Source organism: Notamacropus eugenii, chromosome 2 (assembly GCF_028372415.1).
Source record: "Notamacropus eugenii isolate mMacEug1 chromosome 2, mMacEug1.pri_v2, whole genome shotgun sequence".
In the NCBI taxonomy this organism is placed as follows: domain Eukaryota; kingdom Metazoa; phylum Chordata; class Mammalia; order Diprotodontia; family Macropodidae; genus Notamacropus; species Notamacropus eugenii.
In genome coordinates, this window is record NC_092873.1 from 382,101,139 (window position 1) to 382,121,280 (window position 20,142).

Sequence of the window (20,142 nt, forward strand, 5' to 3'; positions counted from 1 at the left end):
CATTCTGAAACTGGAAACATGTCACTGACACTCACTTTTCACATTGATCTTCACATGGTTGCTCTGTTTCTGAATATTCTGAGTCAGGGCTTTTGCCTCACACCAGTATGACCCTGAGTCTTCCCTCCAGATGGCTGAGATCTGGAACACCTGAGACTCCTTCCAGCCTGATGCAATGACTTTGCCATCTCTGAAGAAGGAGAAGTGCAGCTTTGTGCTTGACCTCTGTGGAGGGAGCTGGGTCTCACAATTTAGGGTTACTGGGGTCCCTTCGGTGGGCTCAGAAGTTGTGGTTTTCAGCTCAGGGGGTGGAAACAGTTCTAGAGAAAGGAGGCAAACACAGGGCCCAGGACAGTGAGTGTCAGAGCTCCTGGGGTGATCTTGTGTTCCTAACTGAACAGATAAAAGGGACACACAGATGACTCTATTTCATTTCTCTTCTACGCTCCATCGGTGAGCTCCCCTAACCTCTCCCTCAAGATTGAAGCTCTTACCTTGGACTTGGAGCTTTACCATTTCTGAAGTGAGTGGACCCCATATGTTCCTCTTGGCCTTGCAATAATACAGACCATTATGTTCTGAATTTGCATGAGGAATTGAGAGCATTGGATTTTTACTGACAAAAGGAAGAGACTTTTCATCTTTATAGAATGAAATGTCTGTGAGTTTTTTGTCATTCCATTCTCGGCATCTCAGGAGCAATGTGTCTCCTTCAAATATATAGTATGGAATTTGAAGAATCAACGCCTCTGTAAGAAAGAGTAGAAGATTCAGTTTACCTTTTACTGGCCTTTGCTCCTTCTGACCATCTCTAAAAAGTAAAGGCCTGTAGATTACCTCCCATATATTGAAGAATCTTATCATATTTGATAATTTTCCCTTCTCATCTCTGAATCTAGAAAAGGAATTTTGTTGACCTAAATTCATACCCAACCTTAGACACTACCTGTATGACCCTGGGCAAATCATTTATCTTTGCTTGCCTCAGTTTTCTCATCTCCAAAATGGAAATAATAATAACACTTACCTCACGTGGTTGTTATGAGGAATAGATTTTGTATCTTATTACCCTCTTCTCAGGAATATATTTAGAATTTTTCCCTTTCTCCAGTTCTAATCTATAGTGACCTTTATTTCTTCTGTGGTCACTCTGTTTCATCAAGTCCACATTCTCAGGTCCCACTCAAGGTGATGCCAATTTCCCTTGCTATCTTAAAAGTCTCCTACATTTAGTATCTTCAGATGTCACCTTGTGTTTACCTAGGAATCCCCACCTCTGGCATCCTCCTGGAGACCCACGCCTTAAGGACACAGATTATAAAACACATTGTAAGCCTTAAAGTGCTATATAAATGCTAGCTACTATTATTATCACTATTATACTTATATCATTAGCCAAGACAACCCTTAACTGCTCAGTTATCTGAGGATATTCATTATCTACATGGTCTAAGGAGAGCAGAATGGCTCCCCAGCTCTGATGCTTCTCTGACTCTGACTTCTTAAAATTTCCAGTGTCCTCTCCATCTTTTTCATTTCTCCCTCCCTATGGGAAGTTGCACTCCAAAGCTCTTTCTCAAGGATGTGATTTCTGAGGCTACACTCCACTGTGTACTTACCATTAGAAAATACCAGGTACACAGGATCACTTTGGAATAAGCCAGGAATAAAGCATTTGTACTCTCCAGCTTCTTTAACTTCAAGAGGGTTTGATATCATCTGCCATTGACTTTCATATGACCACCACAGTGTCTTTGGAACAGGCAAATGGAATCCACTGCAGTTCAGAGTCACTTTCTCCCCTTTGAAAACAGGGGTCCATGGAGGACTTGGTATTACTACAGCTTTCTTTGCAGCAGCTGTACATAGAAGATAAAGAAACATGGTTTAAGATTTTAGTCTCTGAAGTCCCCTTCTTGAACATGTGATAGAGAAGAAATAGGAAGAGTGTTGACCCCATCCCATTTTGAGTTGAAGTCCAATAGCTTGTGGTTTAATTGTAGTTGTAAATGCCCTTCTATCCCTCTATCACCCCTTTAGCCCCTTCTATTCTTCCTCCATCTGTGTGATTATAGAAATCAGGGACAAGATAATGCCAGATCAATCAATTAGCAAACCTTCCTCACAGGGTTATTATGAGGGTCAAATGAAATAACATATGTACAACACTTTAGAAATCTTAAAACACAATATAAACATTATTATTGCTGCTGTTGATGATGGTAAAAGCACTGACTATGCGTCAGTCACACATCCTAGCCCTGGCTTGTCAGAACAAAAGTAGAGGAAGGAATCAGTCCATATAAGTCATTGTATAGGAATAGAGGGGATCCAGATTTGTACTTCTTGAAGCACTGGGAACCACAGTAGAATAGAGGACCAACTCCATGCCTAGATGTCACACCAAGGACCTGGATAGGGGAGCTGAGTCTTCTCTAATATCCAACATCTGATTTGGGCCTGTGTGAAACACTGAAGGGGATGAAACCAATTCATATTGAGGACTGGGAAAGGAAAAGGAGATGAACTAGCTGAGGCCAGTGGCCTCAGTTGATCATGAAGAAATTGAGACAAATCAGAGGCTGAACCAGATGGTAGAATCTAGCACCATCAACCTCATGAAGAACAGTAATGACAGTGACTTCCAGGGACAGAACTAAACAAGATCTATCCAACTAAATCAAAAGAAACCCAAGCACAAAGTCTCAAGCCAAGAAATTATACTGAAAACATGAGTAAACAGCTAAAAACACTGAAAAATGATGAAGAAATATAATAGGTTAAGAAAAGTCCTAAAGGTAAAACCAGGATATAAAAGTAAGTCTATAACTATGAGTTGAGTCCCAAAGGGGAAAAAGTTACTTATCCAGAAGGAGTATAAGAATAGCTGGAAAAAATTAAGAGATTAAAAACTAAATAATAAATTAAATTAAAACTCAGAGTCCAGAGGAGAAAGATGGAAAGACAATAAATAGCTTAGAAGAGAAGGCAGAACATATCATCAAGTAGTACATTTCCTAAAAAAAAAAAAAAAATAGGCAGGAGCAAACAAAAGTCAATAACTTTATGGGACAACAAGAAACATTAGAATAGTCAAAAGCTTTGGGGGGAGGTGGAGAGAGAGGAAAATATAAGGCATCTAGTATCAAAAGCAACTGACCTGGAAAGTTAGTCTAGGAGAGATTATTTAAGAATCATCAGACTCCCTGAAAACCATGGCAAACAAACAAAAAACCTTAGGTACCATATTCCAAGAAATCACAAAAGTAAACTTCTACATCTTTTAGAATCAGAGAAAAATGTGAAAATAGAATTCATCTAGCAAAAAAAACCTCAAGAATATAATAGCTAAAATCAAGTGCTTCCAAGTGAAAGAAAAAAATACTGTAGAATACGTAGAAAGTTCCAGTATGGAGGAGCCATGTTAAAGATTGCACATGACAGCTCTGAGATATCATCTCACACCTATGATATTGGCTAAAATTATTAAAGGGGAATTGACAAATGTTGGAGTGGATGTGGAAAAACTGGGACACTAATACAATGTTGGTGGAACTGTGAATTAATCCAACCATTTTGGAGAGCAATCTGGAATTAAGCCCAAAGAGTTATAAATTATGTATACCCTTTGACTTATCAATGTTACTGTTGGTCTGTTTCCTAAAATGATCAGAAAAAAGGAACCTACATGTTATAAAATGTAGCAGCTCTTATTGTGGTGGCAAAAAACTGGGAATTGTGGGGATGCCCGTGAATTAGAGAATGGCTAAACAATTTGTGGTATATGATTGTGATGGAATACTACTGTGTTGTAAGAAATGATGAGCAGGTTAAGTTCAGGGGATCAAAAAAAAAGATAGAATGACTTTCATGAAATAATGAAGAGTAAAATGGACAGAACCACAAAACTACTGTATATGGTAACAGCAATATTGTTTGAAGAATAACTGTGAATGATTAAGTTATTCTAAGTGTTACAAATACTCAAATCAACTTCAAAAGACCAATGAAGGAAGATGCTATCCTCCTCCAGAGAAAGAACTGATAAATAGAAGTACACATAGTATGATTTTACCTATGTATATGTATGTATGTATTTATCTATCTATCAATATTAAATGGTGGCCTTCTTTAGCATTGGATGGAGATGAAAGAAGGGAAACAGTTTGGAACCTAAAATAGAACAAAAAAATTAAATTAAAAAAAAGAAAACTAAAAAGATATTGTACACAATTATACTATGTTTTCTCTAAAGGAGAGGAAATCTTAGAATATGCTATACTGAAAGGCAATATATAAAGACTTTCAATCAAGTACAACTTACTTTGAAAAAAATAAGTTTATAATATAAGGAAAAAGTATCTTTAAATAGAATAGAAAACCTTCAAGCATTCCTGGGGGGAGGTATAAAATATAGTTGAAAAGAAACTTTGAAATCCAAACAAGGATTGAGTAGGATATTTGAAATGGAAATAGAGGTAAAGATAATCTGAGAAAATTAAGTACATTTGAGCATGAAGTGTTCAGTTTCTAAAGGGAAAAAAGAAAGATGTTCCTTTAGAATCTAATTGTCTTCAGGGTCATCAAAGGAGTTAAGACACAGGACTTGGGTGTGGTTTTATTCTGTGTTTAGATTTTTGACAAGAAAGGAAAGGGAGAGGAAAAAGAATATACTAGGATAGGCGCAACATGATATGGCCAGTAGGCCAAATCTAGTCTGCCATTTATTTTTGTACAGTTACTGAGGTTGGAATGATTTTTCTAATTTTAAATGGTTGGGGGAAAGAATCAAAGGAAGAATAATAGTTCATGATACTTGAAAATTATATGAAATTCAAGTTACTGGGCCTAAAGATGAAGTTTCATTGGAATACAGGCATACTCCTTCATCTGTATGTTTTCTGTGGCTGCTTTCTGGCTACAACGGAAGCTGAGTAGCTGTAACAGAAACCATATATGAAATTCTCATTTCTTTCTGTTGCTAATCAGCACATTAGTAATGAAAGTGATTGAGTTATAGCTTGACAGCATTTGAGTGCCACATGTATCATTGTAGTGCAAATTTTTTTTTTTATTACCAGTGCATACCTGCCATGTCAAAGTACGAAAGTAAGAGAAAAAAATAATGATTATTTTTAGAGCACAAGATCAAGACTGAAAGTTTTCTGAATGAGAAGACCTGCACACAACCACTGTTATCAAACATTGAATAAATAGCTTTGGAATTAGCTTTTGTTGAAGACTTGATAATGTTTCTTAATGAATTCAGCTGAAAACTGCAAGGCAAAACCAGGTTTATTTCTGAAATTTATGCAGCAGCAAAGTCAGTTCAAGGACAACTAACTTTGTTCAAACCACAAGTAATGTAATATAGCTTTATACACTTCCTGTGTCGTCAAAAGTTAATACAAGAAGTGAGAGCTCTATTACCACACAAGTTTGCAGCAGATATATTTTCCAAGCTCAAATTGCAATTCCAGCAGCATTTTTTGGGGCCCTTTCCAAGAATATAAAAGAAATCTCTGCTTTTCAAAAACCTGTCCAATTGAGGAGTTTTCACATGACCTTCAATTGGAAGTGATCAACTCTACACTCAGTTTATTGTATATCTGTATTGTCTGTCATACACATACATGTACATATATGTGTGTATGTGTATGCATACATATTGTTTGAAAAGCTCTACAGAATAACCATTCAGGTGCATATTGGAATCTTCATTCACTTAATCATTTCATTATCAAAATGAAGAGAGTCAGAAAATGAGCAATAAAATAAAACTAATGAGGAAAGACTGAATTTACCAAATATCTTACCAAAAAGAAAACCCAAAGATCTGGAATGTAATCAAATCAAGTCAGCAGGGAGAACATTAAAAGCAGAAGGAAATATGGCCTCCAGATCTGGTAAATGAATAGGAAAAAACCCTTGAATTTGCAATGGAAAGTGTCACCAATAAAACAAAAGAATAATAGTTTTGGAAATACAAATATACAGAAATGAAAGACTATCTAGAAGAAGAGAAATAAAAAAACAAAAACATGAGAAGAAAATATACTTATGATGCCAGCAAAACATATTGATCTCAAGGACAGGATTAGTAGAGGCAACCTAAGGATTATAGGTCTCCCTGGAGAATATCACAGGACAAAAAAACCTGAACACCATGAAGTAAAAGATGTAATAGTGAAGAGACAGACAGGGGATTTTGGACAGAATCTGGTGACATTCTGCTTACAGGTGAATATTTCTTTTGTGAATGTTTCTTCTCTTACAATATGAAAGGGTACAAGAAGTGGGGGGACAGAGCAGGAGGATAGAGAGGAGCAAGTGATGTTTTAGAGTCAAATCGAAGGCTAGCAATGAGGAAAAAGTGGCCTTTGTGGTCTCAGAAAGAGAAAAACCTACAGGAGAGTGGGCAAGGAGGAAGGAGGAAAGATTGAAAAGGGGAGGAAAGGAAAGAAGCCTTACTTTGGAAGTGAGAGGGAATTCCACTGATGAATGCTCCTTTGGGTGAGTTGGGAGGAGGACCTCACACTGGAGGAGGTCTGGGAGTTTTAATGCCTGAGAAATCTACTTGTCCTGAGGGTTTAGGGAGGGAGAGTTGAAACCCCTGGGGCAACTGGAACCTGGAGGAGTGGGAGAACATGGACACAGGGAAGAGATTCCCAGGCAAACATAGGGAAAAGTTGTCAATAAGAGAGGGTATAAATATTCTTTGGGCATATCCAGTGGTGGAGAGAGAGGTTTCCCACAATGGGGAAGTGTCCTTATGGCACAGTGTATAGAATGCTAGGCCTGGAGTCAGGAAGACCTGAAATCAAATTTGGTATCAAACACCGTTGTGCGATCCGGGGCAAATCCCTTAGCCCCATTTGTCTCAGTTTCCTCATTGTAAAATTAGCTGGAGAAAGAAATGGCAAATCACTTCATTATCTTTAGCAAGAAAATCTCTGATGGGATCACAAAGAGTCAGACATGTCTGAAATGACTGAACAGCACAGTCTCTCTGACACCTGAAATAATAGTAGGTATTGCTCTGAGAGTGGAGCATAATGAAAAGAGGGGATATCTAGAGGGCAGTGTCTAGAATGGATACCTTGGAAGTTTTGTATGCAGAACACAGAGAAAAAATGATAAGATGCATAATGAAGAGAGTGAAAGAAATCCCTTTTGGGGAAAGCTGTGAAAAATGAAATAAAAAACCACTAATGAACAGGACAAGTGGCAGGGAAGGAGAGGTGGAGGAAATCTATCCTACTGAGAAGAAAAAAAGAGGGAGAGGAAATATAACTAGGTAATAAAAGGAGAAAGGAACTAATAAGCAGAACCCTAAAAAGAAACTGGTAGTAAATGAGAAGCAGGGATGAAGGGAAGAGAGTCAGTGGGAACAAGGTCACCTTAAAAAAAGAGTAAAGTAACTTGAGGAAAATGATGCTGTGTTTACAGTTGGCAAAAGAGAAATAGCTTGAAAAAATATTTAAGAAATAGATGAAGAAAATACAAATCTGTTGTAATTTTAAATGTAGATGTATTTAAAAATTCAATAAAATGGAAAAAAGTGACAGACTGAATAAGAAAACAAAATCCTACAATCTGTTGTTTATAAGAAACACATTTTTTAAAAAAAGATAAAAATGACTCTGCATTAACTGAATCCCAAAAAGCAGCACCTTGCCACAAGACAAAGCAAAAACAAACATTAAAATTTACAAGCTGCAAAAGTGGAAACTATATTAAACTGAAAGGAACCACTGACCACAAAACAACATAAGTAATAAACTTGTATACTCCAAGTGCCTTAGCATCCAAATTCATAAAACAAACACCACCTGTGCTTCAAGAAGATATAGACAGTAACATAATAATGACAGGAGAATACAATATCCTCCTGTAACAGAAAGATAAAAAAGAAAATTTGGAAATGAAAAATTTTCTTGAGAAATTAGAGGTAAAAATCTCCTAGAGTCTTCTATATGGAACAACAAAAGAACACACAAGCACACACACACATACACACATAAACATTTTTTCTGTAGCACATGGAACTTTAAAAATTGAGCATATACTATGACACAGAGATATTGAAAAGAAATATGAAAAGACAGAAACTATCCATACATCCTTTCCAGACTATAATGCAATAGCAATAAAAACTGATTAAGGATCACAGAGGATATAGACCTACACAGAGAATTAACAATGTAATCGTAAGTAATGAGTGAGTTAAAGAACAAATCATAGAAACAATTAATAATGACATAATAATATAATTAGAAAATAACATACCAAAATTTCTGGGATACAGCTACAGTAATTCTCAGGAAGGAAATGATAGTCATACATTAACAAAATAAAAACAGAAGATTAATGAAATAAATATGTTTTTAAAACTTAGAAAATCAACAGAACAAAAATTAGAATAAAAAAGAGATTAAAATTAGATGAGAAACAGATAAATTGGGAACAAAAAAGCCATAGAAATGATAAAACTAAAAGCTGTTTTTTTAGAAGACTAACAAAATTGATAAATTCAGTTAATCTGATGAAAAAAAGAAAGCAGAAAATTAAATTAATAAAAGAACAAATAAACAAGGTGAAGCCACAGCAAAACTAGAAGAAATTTTAAAAAATAACAAGAATATATTATGCAATTATATGCTCCCAAAACTGAGAAACCGAAAGAAAGAAGAATACCATCAAAATATAAAATATTCAAATTATTAGAAGACCAGATAAGTATCTTAAATAATTTGATCTCAGAAAAAGAAATGCATCTAATCATAAAGGAGCTATCAAAGGAGCCTGGGGGAGGAACTCATGGACCTGATGAATTCATAGAAGAATTTTATCAAACTTTTATACAACAGTTATTATTCATACTTCATAAATTAATCTCAAAAATTAAGAAAGAACCCTACCAGAACTTTTTGTCAGATAAATATAGTCCTAATACCTAAACCAGGGAAAGATAAAACATGGAATGAAAGCTATAGTTCAAAATTATTAGTGAACAGTGACTCAAAAATTTTAAACAAAATCCTGTCAAAGAGATTATAGCAATTTATCCAAGAAAACACTCAGATGATCAAGTAGGATTTATACCAGCAATGCAAGGATGTTCCAATATTAGGAAAACAATCAATATAATTAATTATATTAAAAAGCAAAGCCTGAAGGGGTACAGAGCCAAGATGGAACAGTAAAAGCAGGGACTTTTACAAATACCTATAAAAATGACTCTGAACAAATTCTAGAGCTGAAGAACCCACAACATGACAGAGTGAAATAAATCTCCAGCCCAAGACAGCCTGGAAGTATCACACCGAGCTGGGAGCAGAGTACAGTCCAGTATGGGTTGTGCCAGCACAAACAGGTTGGAGCAGGTCTCAGAGGATTGAATCACTGGCAGGTGTGGTGGTTTTCAGATTTCTCAATCCCAAAACGCCAAGGACAGCTTGGAAGGTCTGTAGAAAAAAGCCTATTGGACCTGGGTGAGAGTAGCATAGTCTGGTCCCAGCCCCAGGGCAGTGGAGAGGGCACATAGCCCATGGAGGTCCAAGCAGCAACAGTGGCTATTTCTGAAGCTCTAGGTGGTCAAATCATTGGGGGATTGAGTGACTGATCAGAGGGGAACTGCAGGAATTCTTGATGAAAAGACTAGGGCTGAATACAAAATTTGACTTTCAAACACAAGAATCAAGAGAAGCATGGAATGGTAAACAGGAAAGAGAAATTGTAAAGGACTTACTAAAGTTGAACTGTTTACATTCCTACATAGAAAGATAATATTTGTAACCCTTGAGAGTTTTCTCAATATATATATATATGTACAGAGAGAGAGAGCGAGAGACAGAGGGCACAGGGTGAGTTGAATATGAAGGGACAATATCTGAAAAATAAAATTAAGAGGTGAGAGAGGAATATATTGGAAGAAGGAGAAAGGGAGAAGTAGAATGGGGTAAATTATCTCTCACATAAAGGAGACAAGAAAAAGCTTTTGCAATGGAGGGGAAGAGGAGAAGGTGAGAGGGAAAGAGTGAACCTTATTCTCATCAGATTTGGCTTAAAGAGGGAATACCATACACATTCAGCTGGGTATGAAAATCTATTTTACCCTACGAAGTAGAGGGGAAGGAGATAGCAGGTGGATGATAGAAGTAAGGGCAAATGGGTGGAGAGGGGTAATCAAAAGTAAACACTTTTGAGGAGGGACAGGGTCAAAAGAGAGAGTAGAATAAATGGGGGGCAGGATAGGGTAGAGGGAAATATAGTTAGTCTTTCACAACATAACTATTATAAAAGTGCTTTGCATTGCTACACATGGATAACCTATATTGAATTGTTTGCCTTCTCAATGAGGGTGGGTGGGGAGGGAGGAAGGGAGAGAATTTGGAACTCAGTGTTTTAAAAATGAATGTTAAAAATTGTTTTTACATGCCACTGGGAAATAAGACATACAGGCCATGGCACATAGAACTCTATCTTGCCCTACAAGAAAATAGAGGAGAAAGGGATAGGAAAGGGGAGGGGTGTGACTGAAGGAAGGGCAGATTGAAGGAAGGAGTAATCAGAACACATGCTGTCTTGGGGTGAGGGAGGGGAGAGATGGGGAGAAAATTTGGAACTCAAACTCTTGTGGAAGTGAATGTTGAAAACTAAAAATTAATTAATAAAGAAGTTACAATTCTAAAAATCTGGGGTAACTAGGTGGTACAGTCAGAAGAGTGTTGGTTGTGGAATCAGGAAGACTCATCACCATGAGTTTAAATATGGCCTCAGACATTTACTAGCTTTGTGACCCTGAGCAAGGCACTTAGCACTGTTTGTCTTGGTTTCCTCATCTGTAAAATGAATTGGAGAGGGAAATGGCAAACCACTCCCGTATCTTTGTCAAGAAAACCCTAAATGGAGTCCTGAAGAGTAGGACACAACTGAGTAAGAGCAACAAAACTCAAACCATCCAAAGTCACATGAGTATCTCAATGGATGCAGAAGAAACCTTTGACAAAGTATAATACTCTTATTTTATTTTTTTTGCTAGAAGTCCTGCAAAGTATAGACATAGAGGGACTATAAAAATATATCATAAAAAGCATCCATCTGAAACCAAAAGCAAGCATCGTAATCAAAGGGGAAACATGATAATTTCTTCTAATAAATATGGGAATGAAGCAAACATGCTCCACTATTGTTTGGTATGTTTTCTGAAAATGCTAAAAACAACAAGAAGAAAAGGCAGGAATTAGAGCAAAAGAAGTAGGTAAAGCAGAGATAAAACTATCTCTATTTGCTGAAGATATAATAGTTTGAAAATCAGCAAAGATACTCATTGAGAGTTAATAGCTTCAGTAAAATTGCAGGCTACAAAATAAATCCTCAACAATCAACAGCACCTCTATATAATAATAACAAAACACACAAAAATTATAATAGAAAGGAAAACCTATTCCAAATAATTACAAAATACATAAAATGTCGAGAGATCAGTCTCCCAAACTGCGCGCTCGCGCGCACACACACACACATATTCACACGTATAGATTCAGTTAAAAAGCGCTCCTTAAAGAGTTAAAGAACAACCAAAATAGCACAAAGAATATTTAATACTCATGGCTAGGTCATGCTAGTATAATAAAAAGACTTCATTACCAAAATTAATTTACTCTTTTGATGCTATGCTAATCAAATTACCAAAAGGATACTTTATACAGCTTGATAAAATAATAACAAAATTCATTTGGAAAAATTAGAGATCTAGAATATAAAGGGAAATGATCAATAGAAGTAAGGGGACTAGCACTTCTAAACCTCAAATTAGGTTATAAAGCAGTAGTTATCAAAACCCTCTGACACTGGTTAAAGGACAAAGACAGAGGAATGCAATAGACTAGACACAGTAGATTCAGAAATAATAGAATTCGCTAACCCGGTACTTAGAAAACATAAACTGCCTCAGGAAGAAACTCTCTATTTGATAAAAACAAAAACTATTGGGAAAACTAAAAATCACTCTGGCAGAAATTAGTTTAGATAATAGCTTATATCATACTCTATAATACATTCTAAATGGATATATCACATTAATATTTATGATCATATAGCAAAAAAATTAGAAAAGAAACACACCATATACCTCTCACAGTTACAAGTAAGAGATACATTCTTAATCAAATAAGTAATTGAGGCAATTACAAAAGATAAAATAGTTTTGATTACATGAAACTGAAAAGCTGCTGTACAGACAAGATTAATGCATCTAGAATAAGAGAAGGAAGTGGTTGAATGGGAAAAAAAGTCTTCATATCAGATTTCTCAAAAGAGTTTTGGATCCAAGATGTATGTGTGTGTGTGTATATATGTGTGGGCATACACATATACATACGTGCATACATACAAACATACAGACACAATATGTGTGTGTATGTGTGTGTGTGTGTGTGTGTGTGTGTATAAACTAATGCCATTCCCTGTTGAGGGCCAGGGTGGAGTGCTATTGACAAGATCAGGAAAGACCTTCGGGGAAACTGTTCTTTGAGACTGCGCTCATTATCATCCGGGATGGCTCTCCATGCCCCCCAGATGTTGCTGTCTCCTTGAGACAAACATGGGAATTACAGAAAACAAGGGATATGTAAAATAGATGTCCTCTAGGCTGACAGTCTTTAAAGACAATAAGACTGGCCAAATCACTGGGACAGGAGACGAGCAGAATGTCATGTAGACTTGCAGTTTCTGTCTATAAATACCATGACCCTCAGATCAATAAATGGAATTGGTCTATCTTTTCCCACCTCCCATGTCTCTTTCTTCTTCACCACATCACCGAGCTGTGTAGGGACACGGGCCCGTCCACTACAATTCCCCAAAAGAATATGACTGCATAGTTCTCAAAAGAAGGACCACAAAGAAGTTGTGGGAAGATAAATATTTTGTTTGTGGAGCTGGGAAATGGTATAAGCATTTTGGAAAGCAATTTGAAATTATGCAAAGTGGCTAAATTCCATTTCAGCCTGAGTCTCCATTACTGAACTCATACTCCAAAGAAGCTATCTGTAAGAAAAAAGTTCCCATATCCTCCAAAATACTTATAGCAGAACTTTTTGCGATAGTGAAGAATTGGAAACAAAGTAGATATCCATCATTTGGAGAATGGCTAAACAGATTGTGGCACATGAATGTAACGGAGTACTATTTATCTGTAAGAAATGATAAATATGATGAATACAAAGAATCATGGAAATATCTATAGGAACTGATGGACAGTGAAATAAGTAGAGCCAAGAAAACAACATGCACATTGACTGCAATAATGTAAATGGTAACTGGGGCCATTGGGGGCTCAGTAAATAGAACACTGACCCCGAAGTCAGGAGGACCTGAGTTATCAAAAATCTAAATGTAACAAAATTAAAGAGATCAAGTGGGACTCCAATGAGATATGAGAAGACAGCCCCAACCTACCACCCTTGGTAGAGGTGGGAGGTCCACACATGTCACACATAGCACATGTTTACTTCTAAATTTCTCCATCAGTTATGTTGATGTTTTTTCTCCTCTCTAAAATAATACTAATTGTCACATGGAGAGGGAGAGGGATATATGGGATCCTATGGTGATGTAAGACAGAAAAATAAATAAAAACTTATTTTTAAAAAACAGCAGCAACAGCTAGCATTTATATAGCATTTTAAGGTTTGCAAAACACTTTATACCGCTTAGAATTATCTGCTTTCTTGTTAGAGGTCCCTTAAAGGTTCCAATACACAGATTTTTAAAAATTCAGGGTGGGGGCCTGTTCAATGAACAGAACATGAGCAGAGAACAGGTGCTTGTGGGCACACAGTTGCCCCACCTTAGCCCAGGGGCTCAATGAGAAAGCTGGTGACACTTTCATATCCCTGCAATTCTCAGCCAGTAAGGGCTGGGAGAAACAAGACCCCCCTCAGATAAGTCTTCATGAGGATCTCGTGAGGCTCATAATGTGCCCAGAAGAACAAAGAAAAGGGAAACTCACGTGCTTGTCCATCAACAGATACTGCAAAAAGGAGAAAAATAAGAAGTTAGACAAAGGAAATATTCTCACTTTTTTTTTTAGTGTCTAGCCTTCTAAGAATATCCTCAGCTTCTCACCTGACCATGTTACTTCCTACCCCACCCCTTTGATTGGGTCAAAACAAAAGCTTATAATATCTTGTAAATACCAGGCCACTGTTTAGAACTTACCAACTTAGTAGAAAACACTCCCCTTTAAGGTTCTGGTCATCACGTCTGAGGTACCCCGGCACTGAGTAGTACAAATTCAGCAAAATACAGTGAAGGAGGAGTTGGTCCCAAGTTCTCTTTACTCACATTCATTTTCCTCCTGGCCTAAGCTCTGGGAAGAGACTCTCTCCCCCTAGTAAGTGCTCTGACCTAAAGACAGTGGATAGAGATGTGCACTGATTGGTTCTTGGATCTGCCACTAAGTAGCTAAGTGACATCAAGCACCTTGTTTCATTTCTAAAGGGCCTCAGTTTCCTCTTGTTGAAAAATGAAATCATCAAAGTAGAAGATGTCTACAATTCCTTTTCGGGCAGCTGGGTAGGGCAGCTAGGTAGTACAATGAATAGAGTGCTGGGCCAGGAAGACTCCTCTTCTTGAATTCAAATATGACTTTCAGACACTTAGTAGCTGTGTCACCCTGGGCAAGTCACTTAACCCAGTTTGTCTCAGTTTCCTCATCTGTAAAATGATCTGGAGAAGGAAATAGCAAACTACTCTAGCATCTTTGCCAAGAAAATCCTAAATGGGATCATGAAGAGTTAAACATGACTCAAAAATGACTAAACAACAAGAATTCCCAACTGGAGCTAGCATCCATGAGGTATTTCCCAGCTTGTGTCTAGGACATGGTCTTCTGATAAAGAGTTCAACTCACTGTATCATCAAGATTTGTCTCTAGGGAGATCACATTTTCTGAGTAATTTTTTCTTTTCCACACTAAATGTCATACTTCCTCATTTTCACTGTCTACCTCTCCCCTACACTAAGAGTGAAACAGCATTGATTGAGGCTGCAGGTAGTGACAGGAACTGGAGAGGGGGAAGTGTCAGATATATTCAGAGAGGAAAACAAAGTCAGTTGGGCTCATAGTCTTACCAACTTTTCTTATCAACTCCACTAGTTGGGTGAAGTGGTCAGACAAGGTCAGGGGTTCTATTGGCAAACTTCTTGAATTTCATTTCATATCAGGTCCCTAATCAGGTCCTGGTGGCATGCCTGACTGGTTGTTGTTTGTCCTTTGTTTAGGAAGAGGATTGTGACATCAGGGAGGTGATGCCATGACTTGCAAGTGAATCAGATCTAAGTGTGAAGGAAGGCTGTGTAAAGTCAACAGCCTCACTTTCTCCTCTGGAACCATCTGGTCCAGTGGCCAGATATAGATGAGGACAACTGGAGATTGTCCCACAGCTGATCAGAGAGTCTGATTCATGAGTATCTATGTTTGCATTGTTGACTTGTCATATACGAAGCATGAATCTTATGAGTGGAAATTATACTCTTTTGCCTACTCAAGGGAGGAACTAGAGGAACTAGAACTCCTGAGTCCCTATCAATCTTCTGTTTAGTGGGGAAGGAATTTTTCAGGTTCAAAAGTACAGGGAATTCAGTACTTGGTAATGCTAGTTTGCTCTGTTATGCACTTTGTTCCTTATTTTTTTTTAAAGCACTATTCCTTTTCTTATTGATTGTAGGATGAGTAAAAACACTATAGGCAATATTCCCACACAGGTGTTCTTTTCCTGGGATAAACCTCTCCATTATAGCAGGGCCACAGGTCTAGTGCTCACTGACATAGAATACAGTCTAAGAAAGGTCAGTAAATCACTGAGTGGAGGCTCAAAGATAATTTTGATTGGGTAACCTCTTTGATTGCAATATATCCCATGCTTGAGGCAATTGGTCATGTAGTGTATAGAGTGCTAGGGCTGGAGTCAGGAAGATGTGAGTTCAAATCTAGCCTCAGACTTACTTACCTCTATGACACTGAACAAGGTGCCTAATTTCTGTCTGACTCAGTTTCCTCAATTGTAAAATGGGGATAATAGTAGCACCTATCTCTCAGGGTTGTTTTGAGAATCAAATGCTATAATATGTGTAAAAGAAAATTCTTAGCACAATATCTGGAATATAATAGGTGTTATATAAATGCTTATTCTCCTTCCTTGAGACAAACAACCCCATTGTGGAAAAGCAGAACTTGGGGTTTAAATGTCAACAGCTTTCAGAGGGTAGCAATAATTAACACAGCATTGATTCAGCATTTTTGCTCAAGCATGGAATGTTCAGATCACCTAGTTGGAAAACTGAGGAAGGTAACAGAATTCCTCAGCAAATAGCCATCCATGGTACTTGGTGGTTAGATATGAAAAGCCCATTTTAATGGGCTTATAAAGTTTGCTATTAAATTCAAAAGGAGACCTGTCTGCCAAGCAAAAGGCACTGACTTGAGTTTCTTCTGAAACATTAAAGTTGCTCATTTTCCTATTGTTTTCTGCTACCCTGAATCTGACCATAGAAAGGTGAAGCATTTAATCTCTCTGAGGAGAATCTCTGATTATCCTAGGCTGCCCAAGTCCATCAGGAAGATACCGGATCAGAGAATATCTGGGCTGCCCCACCCAGTTTACATCATACTCACCAAAAATCAGTAGTAATATCCAAAGAAGCATGAGGATCAGATTGAGGGTAAATGGGAGGAGACCTTCTCTCAGCAGCAGATCAGCCCAGATCTTAGAAGCAGGATACATCCATAGTGATACCAAGTGACTTTTCAAAATAGAGTTGATAGAATGAGCAAAAGAGAAGTGGGAAGTATTCTCTTTAAATTGTAAAACAACATTTCCTCTTCTGTAACACTGAGAAACTAAAGCCAGTTCCTTACAGAATCACTTAAGTACCCCCCTCCCCATTTTGGCCTGAACTCTTACAACAACAGTGTAGTTCTCTCTAGTATCTACTTGTCAAAGGAAACTGTCTCTGACTTCAGAGAATGCTTAGATTGCAACCATCTGCTTTGCATCTTTCAAGGGGCATTCCTTTCTCTACTTCAAGGTTCACTTTCTTTTGACCATGCAGTCACACATTGTGCTACAATCTAGTGAGAGTCTAAATCTAAATGCAGTTCAAAGATTGATCTACTATCCTTATCATCACTATCAGGGTTGTTTTCATCTAAAAGCTTATTTTAGTACTAATATCTTGTGCTGAACAAATGTTGTACTGGACAATTCAAGACAGATTTAGTCTTTCCCCACTGGAAACATTGTGTGTCATTGACAATGATATGCATGGAAAGGAAATATGAGCAGGGAGAAATCCCTGGAAACATTTAAGTATATATAAATAGATAATGAATGGCATTAATATCATATGTATATTATGGGTGAAGATATACTTGCATTGGGGAAACAGAAAATCCACACATAGAGTGGATTGTATGGTCAGATAAGGCAGAGTCATCTGGGAACTTTCTCTGATCAATCCAAGAGGATTTCCTAAAGGATGTAGGATTTCAGGAGCTGTTTGAATGAACAGAGGGAAATGGCCTGACAAGCTAAAGAATGTTCCATACATAGATACCTAGAATAAGAAGAACAAACTATGATGCAGAGAAATTATAAAATACCTTTCGGCATTTCACCTCTACTGACTTGCATCCTCCATAACTGTCAATTGTTTGATGGGTGAATGAGAAGCCTGAATTATTCTGAAGTGTTGGTTTCCATTTGTGCTTTTGTGTTAATGCTGTGGAAAAACTTTAATGCATGTTTGAACTTAGTCCTACATGACTGAGAGAGCAGACTTACTGCTTAGAGATCAGATTTGTTTAGCGTTTAATTCAGGATGCCCTTCCCCAAAAAAACTTTCCAAGGGGAACTGAAAATTGATGCAAGCAATGCAAGGAGTGTCCTCCCATTATATGTCTCAAGCTAACTTCATATCTTTTCTGAAAACTGCCTCTGTGCTGGCCAGTCAGCTGTTGTTTCCTTGTTCCTTTGTTTGAACTATATATGTATATATGTGTGTGTGTATGTATATATGTGTGTGTGTGTGTATGTATGTATATATATATGTGTGTGTGTGTGTGTGTATGTATATATTTATGTATATACGCACATTAATAGTAAATCCCCCAGAGAATCTGGGAGAATAGGCCACCTATATTGGGTCTCCTTGTTCCTTTGTTTGAAATAAACAAACAAACCAATAAACAAATAAATGAATAAATAAATGCACACGTATATCTATATAAATATATAGATATATGTGTGTGTATGTGTATGTATATACGTATTTATGTGTGTATATGTTTATGTATGTATGTATAGATATATACATATATATGTATACACACACATTAATAGCAAAAACCCCAGAGTCTGGGGAAATAGTTCACCTCTTTTGGCTCTCCCCACTACTGAATGACAAATTTTTTTCTAAATTTTTCGGTTCTAGTGTTTATTGTTGATCAACCAACAATGCCTAGGTTGGGTTTCTAATGACCCACCCAGGCCTAGTAGGGGGAAGAATTCTGTATTATCAGGTAGGAGAAATGAGTTTGAGTCCTCAATCTGCCAAGAGCAAGCTGTGTTACCTTGGGTCACTCCAAAAATTTTAAGTATAAAATAAATTTGACTTGTCATAAAATTTATTCTGCTTGTCTGAGTCTCTGGCTTTCTTCTTGATCTTGTCTTTTGCCCTAAAGCCCTATCTTCCAAAATTCCCTCTTTCTTTGGAAGGTACCACCATTCTTCCAATCTCTTAGGTTCATATAATTGCCAGTTTCCTGAACTCCTCATCCGCCCTCACTCCATACACCTAATCAGCTGCTAAATCTTATTGTTTATACTTTTACAATATGTCTCACATCTGACTTCCTCTTTCCACTCACACAACTACCATCACAGTTGTAGACCCTCACCACCTCTGCTGTCATTTCAAGCATGTCTGACTCTCCATGACTCAAATTTGGGGTTTCTTGGCAAAAATATTGGAGTGATTTACCATTCCTTCTCCAGCTCATTTCACAGATGAGGAAACTGAGGCAAACAGGGATAAATGACCTGCCCAGGGTTATATGCTATTAAGTGTCTAGGGCCAGATTTGAACTCATAAAGATGAGTCTTTCTTATTCTAAGTCTAGTGCTTTATCCACTGTGTCACCTAGCTACCCTTTACTATATCTAGCCTAGATTAGTATATATAGTAGCTTCATAATTGATTTCCCTACTTACAAACCTAGTCCATCATAAATACTGCAGTCAAACTAATTTTCCCTAAATGTAGATTGACTATATGACTTCCTTAGTCAACCAACTGCAATGACTTTGTACTGCCTTTAATATAAAATATAATTGATTCTGTTTAGATGATAAAGTCATATGTAAGCTGAACCCAATCTATTTTTCTAGATACTTTGGACATTATTCCTCTTCCTACACTCTCCTAATGATTTATTTATTACTCCCCACAAAAAGCTCTTAGTTTCATTTATTAATTCAATGTGTTTTTTTTCTTTCATTTTTATTGCTTTTTTGATTTTCAGGATTTCTATTTTGGTGTTTAAAAATTCATTGGTTTTTAGTTGTCAATTTGTTGATCTGTTCTCTCTCTCTCTTTCTCTCTGTTGTTGTTGATGAAGGTGTTTAGAGATGTAACTTGTCCACAAGGACTGCTTTACGTACCTCTAAAAGTCTTGTGTATATTGTTTCATTATTATCATTTTTCTATGATGATATTGCATGTTATTTCTACAAATTGTTCTTTGACTCATGCATTCTTTAGAATTAAGTTATTTAGTCTCCATTTGACTTTTACACTTTTCTTCATTGGTCTTTTATGAAATATAATTTTTTTTCACGGTTGTCATTAAAGAGTATGTTTAATATTTTCTGCTGTTTTGTATTTGCTTAAGAGGTTTTTGTGGACTAATATATGGTCAGTTTTTGCAAAGATGACATGTACATCTGAGGCCTATTATTTCTAATTTTCCTAAAATTCTATTTAGATCCTTCACTTTTTATTTGTTATATTTATTCTGTTGGTTAAATTGCTTAGCTCTGAAAGTGGTACTTTGAAGACCTTCACTATTATAGT

General features: G+C 36.9%; 1 protein-coding gene across 4 annotated transcripts in view; it reads right to left on the reverse strand.

Annotated features, from left to right (window-relative positions):
* LOC140528969 (Fc receptor-like protein 2) overlaps positions 1-16,989 on the reverse strand; it is a 38,557-nt gene extending 21,568 nt beyond the window's left edge. For 2 of the 4 annotated variants that reach the window (XM_072647331.1, XM_072647328.1), the window contains exons 1-5: positions 16,685-16,989; positions 14,018-14,038; positions 1,620-1,859; positions 495-749; positions 36-320 (exon numbers count right to left, since the gene is read on the reverse strand). In XM_072647331.1, coding sequence (XP_072503432.1) covers positions 36-320; positions 495-749; positions 1,620-1,859; positions 14,018-14,038; positions 16,685-16,793 — 910 coding nt within the window. In that variant the 5' untranslated portion in view covers positions 16,794-16,989. Of the gene's footprint in view, positions 1-35; positions 321-494; positions 750-1,619; positions 1,860-14,017; positions 14,039-14,226; positions 14,773-15,141; positions 16,201-16,684 lie in introns of those variants that run through there. The other 2 variants (XM_072647329.1, XM_072647330.1) reach the window with 2 other exon arrangements.
* Positions 16,990-20,142: the final 3,153 nt, after the last annotated feature.